Consider the following 8,380-nt stretch of genomic DNA (forward strand, 5'->3'; position numbering starts at 1 on the left):
GGGCACGTTTGATTAGATTTGCATTGAGCCCAATAACTCCACTGGCCGCCGTGGCGACTGCTGCTGGATGTTATGCCAGTCGGCAGCATCTGTGAGTGCCGCTGCTCTCAGAAGCTGCAGAAGAAGCTGCTGAGCCGAGAGCACAGGTGAACAGGTTAACGAAACGAAGCGGGCGAGGTCGGTTTGGTGCTACCGGCCCAAAAAGTAAGACAATTCGTTTACACGCGCACCACGCGAGACCCGATTCGTAGAGCAACCCGTCGACGATGAAAATACGCCTGTAGTATGTAATATCTATGTGTGCGAGTGAGAAGCTGTGAAGAAACGAGGCAAAAGGCTAAAACGAATAGTAAATTCTAGGGGTTGTTATAGCGAGTCGTACTAGGCTGAATTTAGTAATAGCAGAAAAATGATATAGCAGCACCGGTTAGCAATGAGGTAGGTACATTGTTCGTTTACACAGCCATGTCGTCTACGGCTGCCCCTGCACGGTGGAGAATAAGTGGAACTGAGACAGGATGAAAAACGAGGTCATATGCTACCATCGAGTTCGTGCTGGGGCTGGCATAAAGGAGGAAGAAATTATCTCTATTCGCAGTCATTCATGCAGACGCAGGCTGATGATTCCGTTTCTCTTGCTTGTGCATGATTCCTTCATAGAATTCGCTGCTCATTTCGATCAACGAGAGGACGGACGGGTGAGTTCTGGCAAGCAAAAGGCCATGCCCCCGAGGATCACCAATAGGTAAATACTATTAACGGCAAATAGCTTTATGTAGTATACATGGACACATCAGACACGCCAGCGGCAGTAGGGCTACTTTCAGGGTCCAATGAGAACAACACATATAGAGTCAGTGAGGAAATACATTGGCTTGTCAGTGACTAACTCCTGCCGTTTTTGAGTAGTACGGATTTCTAACATGCGTCGCCGTAAATAAATAAGTGCATGCATCCCAGAACTGGACGGTGCCTGTGCTATTGTTATATGTTGTAACTGAACTGTGCTACAATTGCTTATGATAGAAATTAGGCAAATGAGGGGGAAAATTACGGTAACCACTTGCTTACATCATGTGGCAAATAAACTATTATTTTGTTAACCGTTCTTTCTAACTAATGTAAAAAGCCCGCGTAAAATTTACCTCACTATTTCGTCTAGTTTCCTCTGCAGAAAATGAGTACCATATGAGCAACATCAGAGTTGAAAGACATAATTAGACTTTTTATTAAGTTTGGAGAAGCATACCGTTAAATTTGGAAACGATTTTTTCAATTCAAGTGGATAGCGTGTCAGTGTCTGGCAGGAACGACGCGTTCAGATAAATGTTCATAGGTATCAGGACTCAGGAAGGGTCCTGAAAAGTCTAGAGATCCTGTCATATCTATCACTCTGTCCATTTATGTACTTGAGCGTATACTTCGACAGCAAATGGTCGGTCACCCTTGGTCTCTTTCTGTCTTTGTCTTCAGCAGCTTTAACCAGTCAGCAACTTTTAATCTCAAATTTTCTTTGGTCATCGTGTTGCTCGTCGCGACTCTTGTGTCAATAGCTTTCCTTCTTTTCCCTTGTTCTCGCAATGCTTCTTCACCCTCGGTCAAGCTTTTTCACAATCACTGTTGACTTGCTTGACAGTCCTCATCGATCCTGTATCTCTCGTTTTCTGTGGCATACCCCCCAATGAGAGCCTCAGTGTGACATCCATCACCCGCATCGGCGGTGGTCTTCCCACGTCAGTCGACGTTCGCATTACTATAGACCCACATTCATTTTCGCAGACACACACAGTGCCCCACTGCCAATCCATCTCCTATTCAAACATGCCTGTTTGATGGCGCAGCCAATTGAGCCGCACAGGCTCCATGGCCCTTTGGCTCTCCATAGTGCCACTGACGCCCCTTCCCCTCTGTGTTCGCGGCCCTAGGCCTCACCCTTGATCACTCACCACGACAGCATAGCAGCGAAGTATAGATGCCCGCGGAGCAAAAACGAAGCGCGCTACCATGCTGAAGTTGGTGGCCCACTGGCCACGTTGCTGCCGCTTCAGTCGTCTGCTCTTGCCGCTGGTGTGGACTCTATCGCTGCCCAATCCCCAGCCCCCCGAACTCGGTCGGTGGATCTGCTTTTTCAGCGTTTTCAATCGTTGCCACAGCGCAACGATCTTACCCTCTAAGAGCGACGGAGAAAGATAAGATGGAGTATAGAAAGAGCTGTGAGCAAAAGGCCGCGCCGGTGACTGTGTCCTGGTTGTTTCCTCCCATTTTCTTTGCTTTTCGACGGAGAAGGAGCCCTATTCAGTAGAAGCATCGCAGCTCCAGTTGAACGCAACTCGGCGACGCGGTCGGTGGCCACGCGACCAACCGGAAGTCACTGTTTCACTGAGTTTCAGTGCGTACCAAGCGGCGGACCCGTCGCAGTTCTCATCCTGAGCGGAGGCCGATTCCTTTGGATCATCGTCGCTTCCGTCCTCTACATAGCCCGTTAACTAACCCCTCGTTCATAGCCCGCTCGAGCTGTTTCTTCCACCCCGGCAAGTTACCCAGCTCAGAGCGCGGTGTGCCAAGCGAACACCCGCTTGCAGCAAGCACGCGGCTGGTCGCCACTTGGATGACGCTTATAGCTCAATCCAGAGAGGCGACGACATTCGCAACGGATGTTTAGCTCTGCGCTGTTTCCGCTTTTCGACGACTAACAGCAGTAGCAGTAGCCACAAGCGAGCAGACACCACTGATCGCTTAAAGACGCCATTACACCGGTAAAAAAAGGAAGCTTCGCGAAAATTAAGCCTCGAAGCTGCCGCCACACAGAAAGTCCGAGATCTGATGCAGTACGCTAACGCCGCGGGGATGATGTGTTAATTCACTTAAGGGTGCAGGAACAACCCACACCGATGCATCGTAGACCGGCCTGATCCTAGTTTCCAACTGAACAAACGCCTGCGTTGCCCACTCTATCTTGCAATATGGCAGCAGCAGCGCTCCAATGCGAACGGCAGCTAGAGCTTTGAAATGGTACAACTAGGTGAAAAAGTCAACTTGTACTCCAAAACAGTTCAAGATTTTTATGACTGCCCTCTATTTTGTAACAGTGAATATATTAGGACACGTGAGCTTAGCTCAATGAGAACATAAGTATGATTCTTTTTGTGGCATTCTAAGCGAGACCGAATTAATTATTGAACAAATGGTTCATGCGACAGCAGGAAGTATTTTGCAGGACGTGTCGTATATTACCAATAAATAAGAAATTATAAATAAAAAAAACTTTATAATAAAACCAATTGAAACCACAATACCGGAATAAGACTAATATTACTAATATTAACGGCGGTGGTTGCAAGTAAAGGAACAGCTCACGGATGATACGTTTAGGAAGAGAAGCTTATTTTGATCTCGCTTATGTGCAAATTTGAATACACAACAACTGTTTCTAGAACATGTCATATATATATATATATAGATATATATATATATATATATATATAACGCCTAACTTGATAATTCTGAAAAAATAGACCCGTCATACAATAAATGACAGAATTTATTTGTTTATCAGTGTATTTACAAAAGCTGCACCAAACGGTGTGCAAGGTACAGTAGATTAATACAGTGGATATATGCTTACGCCTTTATTAAACATACTCTTATACATCATAATTCATGCCATCGAAAAATTTTTTTTGAACAACAAAATCAACGCATTGAAGAAGAATGTTTCTTTCATGACGTATATCTTTGGCAAGAAGTTTTTCCAATAGTGACAGCTTCCTGTTACTTATTTGCACAACTGGCGGGACGCGTTTTTTTGAACCAGCGGATGCCAATTTATCCACAAGTGAACCGAGCACAGCTCGGACTTCGGGATCCACTGGGCTGTCATTCTGGGTTGGTTTCCTCGGGACAGATGGGGCCATAATCGGCATCGAACCTTTAGTAACAGATTCTTCTTTTAATTGTAGATCCGATACTTTCAATGACTCCAGTTGTTGCAGACAAGGGTTAGGATTGGAATTGTTACTGCGCAGATGCGTTTTCACTTGATTATTTCGATTCTGTGGTACACTTTGATCTTCAAATCGGGCCACTTTGATGACGGGAGCCTTCGACACGTCTTCGTCATCTGAGTCAGCATAGCACACCATTAGTGACGCTAAAGCCCTAGACGCGGCAAATGGACGCTGCGTTGGAGTAGTTGGTAAATAGTCATCGACGTCGGAAATGTTACCTTGCCCGGCAGCTGTTGGCTCATCGTCAGTATTTTTCGGGGCGGCCATGCTGGTCAACCCTAGACCCTTGAACCGCTGAACGCCTCCGACAATCTGAGGTTCTTTGTCTTCTAGTGGAACAACTGGCTGTTGGAATTTTTTTTTGCGCATTTGTCGGCCACGATTTCGTTTCCGATTTCGTGATCGTCGGCCTTGTGAAAAACCATTCGTCTCATCGTTTCTGTCTTTGCAGTCCCTAATTTAAGGAATCAAGTAAGAAAACGTTAGTCGCATTTTTATTGATTGGTACGATACAACAACTAGGTTTTGAGTTGCAACTTAGACCAGAAGAAATATTGTCTCATATTTACTTTATAATAGTGTGGCCAAATTTTCCTCGTTTATTTCCCCGAACATTATCTTGATGAATAACTCCTTTTTTTTCTTGTGCAGCAGTACAGTCTGTCGAAATTGAGGTTTCATCTTGCGGCCTCTCTGATTCAACCTTTCTTCTCGGGAACTTTCGGCGTCTCTCCGCGAGATATTCCGCTATTTCTTCAGGACTTTGCTCCATGACCTTGGATGCAAGGTGCTTATCGTGAATCAGCTTAACATGAAGATCAACCTATGAATATTAAGATAGAAGTAATGGAAAAAAATCCGTTGAACAACTCAGATTCATAAGATGTGCGTTGATAATATAATAAGATCTTGTATTTTAGTATCTCTTATAAGGAAATATCATTGGCAAACTTCAATGCACAAATATAATTGTGTAAGTATGTAAAAATGAATCTGAGCTTGTTTTTACTGCCAACATTAATGATAATATACGATAGGGCGTGGAGTTTAACAAATAGATTTGGCGCTAAGATAACACGCACTCCATTGTGTATTGGCTGTAACCTTAGAACTCAGATTACAGAAGACCATCTTAAGTGTGAAATAGAAGCAACAACTATCATATCATTCCAAAAGACCTAGTAGAAGTATTTACGCAACAAATAAATGCGCACATAATATATTAAATGCGTAACTCTTGCAAAAATACGAGAATTTTATAACTTGTACTATACTACTTGGATAAACTGTAATATTTTAAATGATGTGAAGTGTGGCAGCTCACTACAAAATTATTACAAAATATTATAAACAAAAAAGACATATATATATATACCTTCTCCTTCTATACTATATTCTTCCCCTTATATATATATATATATATATATATATATATATATAAGGAGAAGAACTACAGTAACTTCTGTGAAATAGCATTTTGCTTATCTACTGATTCCACATGTAACGTACTAGTTGTTGCAGAGCGGCGTACTTGCAGTAGGGACAGCTGACGTGAAGATTGAAATGCTCCTTCAGATCTTCTTGACTGAAAAATACACGTTCACACGCTTCACATTGAAATTCCAGTGACACTTCATCACTTTCCAAAGTAGTTTCTGAACTATTTCTGTAAGTTTCCGTAAATCGTTCACTCCTTCCACGTTTTCCGGCGCAACCACGAAATCCCCATGGTAACCCTTTTCCTCTTCGGGGTCTCCCTTGTGAAAATCGCCCGGCGCCTCGACCGCGAAAACCACCTTCGGGAAAATTTGGGGATGCACCCTTGGGGCTCACGCTTGTCGGAACCGTTGGTACAGGCATTTGTGGAATCGACACATTTTCACGAAAAGGATTAAATAATGCCATTGTACTGCGACAGCATAAAATGTTCAGAGAGACCCCCTCAAAGTGGGGCTACGTTTACTACTATTATACTTTTGCGCGCTGTTCGATCTACCGCATGGCGTTAACACACGAAGTTGCTTGTTGACAAATGGCCTTTCGCTGCCTTTGTTTATGACGATAGTCGTCTGCTAACGGCGGGAAAACAAAAAAAAGGGCGGGCAAGGTAGTATGAGCAGCTTCAGTTTAACCGTTTTTACTGCCTGCGACCCGATATCACTCTATTTCGATTTCGAGGTGGTTTTGAAATAAAAGAGTGGGATTTTTTGTTCAAATGATAACACTGTGTTCCTTATCTTTTAAAACGAGTGTATTCAAGGCAATAAAATATCCTAAACAGAATACTGCAAAAGCTTATTTTTCATCAAAGAACAGACTATTTATTATCGAAACGGTGCTTAATTAATTGCAAATAACAAATGCAATTGTATTTTTGATTATTGAAATAATTTACTTACAACCGCGAAGGTTTACTGTATACTAATTTCGATATATATAAATACGATATGAAGAGATGAAAAGTTCTAGTAAATTTAGTTACTTTCAGACAGTTTTTTAATTTAGCATAGAAAAGATTTAGGAACCCATTTAGAAACATGCGTTGTTTTTTAAGCTATTTGTCGGTATTCGCAGTGACAGATATTTTTCTCCTTTTTTTTCTGTACCTCTAGGTTTGCTAGGTTAAATGCCAACTACCAAATACCTGTACTATTCTAGCGGTACAAGTAAATACATTTGTTACCGATTTTCTCATAATGTCGCTCAGGATGGACGCTTTTTTGCAATTAGAATACTTCGACAAAATGAGACCTAAAAAAAATTATGATAATTCCTTAAAATTTGACAATTATGAATTATGTCATATATAAATGATTTATATATACTTCGTTAGGCACATTTTTATCTGTCGACACTTACACGTTACAACGTCATATAATTAGGTGGAAGAATTAGTTAGACTTGCTTGTCGCAGAACTAGTCCAGTACATTTTATGCATCTGAGGCAATAACAAGTCGCCCGTTCAACTGGAACCTGCAACACTGACAGGAAAAAAAATCGTAGCCATAGATTGTTCCTGAAATGGCCCGAGGACTCCGCGTGTCGAATTAGTGCGGAACATCGATGCAACCAATGTAGTGATACCCTCTCAGTACCTTCACCGCGGCTGCTGCTGTTCCCGCAAATATTGTTCCGATGAGAAGACTTCTATTACAGATAAAGTGGAGATCGATCGACTTCGAGTTTTTATTTGGTCACCACACAAAAAGAAATCTCAGTACAGAATTTCTGGTTGCTGTTGTTGTTTATCGCTGCCGATGTCGTTCCGCCGTCCCTATTTGCTACAGCAGAAGGACAAGATTCTCCACACAGAATGGAACTTCGGAAGCACGAGTCTAGCTGTTTCTCCACACTTCGCTGACATCGTCCTCGAGAGAGTAAGAGAGTGAGAGAGAGGGTGAGAGAAAAACGACCCCCCGGGGGGCGGGGGTCCTTAGATATGACAATACTAACTAGACACGCAAGCGAATCGCTGTGCAGTGATCTGTTGCTGTAGATGGTGGCTTGCGGTCTACTTTGGTGAGCGTTGCTCTATCAAGAACAGTTCTCCTTAGGCAGAGGGGGCCTCCATCTGTAATCGGAGCGATGCCATTGCGCGTTGCGAATGTAGCGCCGAAAAAAACATGACATTAAGGTCACATTAACGACGGTAGTTCTACTACTGAAGAGCATGCGACGTTTCTATGGGTATGCTTTCAAGGTGCTGAGGCGTTCTTATTGACAATGTCACCGAACTTAAGAGCTTCTGAAAACTGAAAACGACCGAAGGGAGCAAATAAAAACACGAAGATATATTCTGTCACACTGCGAGAAAAAGAAGCTCGAAGATGTACACTACATGCTGATCTGTAGCTGAGTCAATTCCTGTCTCTGGTTATGTACTTCACCATGATGAAGCTTACCGAGACAGACAGGTTAAGGCAACAGATGTCGGCCGCAGGGTTTTCTGATGTCGCCCTGGAACCGTGTATTATAGATCAAACTATTCTTCTAGAGTCGTTCCTGTTAACTTGCTCCATAGCAAATTGCTTTTAAAATTTGCAACGTTCGAGTGTTTTCAACGATTTGAATGTAAGGGGGACACCGAAAAATAACGATGTATTTTCGCACATGCGTTTACAATCGCTCAAAATCTGTTTTATTAAAGCAATCTATAGAATATATATGAACATTTTGGAGATTTGGGTAATATCACCTATGGTGAAACACCAAGTTTTTGTTTTTTAATAATGTACATGTTAATTAATTCACCAGTTGTACCAATAATATTTTATATCAATTAACATATGGACCCACTCACGCCTAGGCGATAGTATCACCTCGCAGTACGCTTGACAACGTATATATATATATATACGTTGTCATATACCAT

The 8,380-nt window shown here is 42.5% G+C and overlaps 1 protein-coding gene across 1 annotated transcript; it reads right to left on the reverse strand.

Annotated features, from left to right (window-relative positions):
* Positions 1 to 3,523: 3,523 nt before the first annotated feature.
* Nufip (nuclear FMR1 interacting protein 1) lies at positions 3,524 to 6,038 on the reverse strand. Its single transcript, XM_022836265.2, has 3 exons — positions 5,517 to 6,038; positions 4,577 to 4,830; positions 3,524 to 4,461 (listed from the first exon to the last, which is right to left on the reverse strand). Exons 1-3 carry the CDS (start codon positions 5,910 to 5,912, stop codon positions 3,645 to 3,647), a joined length of 1,467 nt encoding a protein of 488 aa, XP_022692000.1. The 5' UTR covers positions 5,913 to 6,038; the 3' UTR covers positions 3,524 to 3,644.
* Between the last annotated feature and the right edge of the window lie 2,342 nt (positions 6,039 to 8,380).

The sequence above is a fragment of the Varroa jacobsoni genome, unplaced genomic scaffold, assembly GCF_002532875.2.
Source record: "Varroa jacobsoni isolate VJ856 unplaced genomic scaffold, vjacob_1.0 scaffold_633, whole genome shotgun sequence".
Lineage (NCBI taxonomy): Eukaryota > Metazoa > Arthropoda > Arachnida > Mesostigmata > Varroidae > Varroa > Varroa jacobsoni.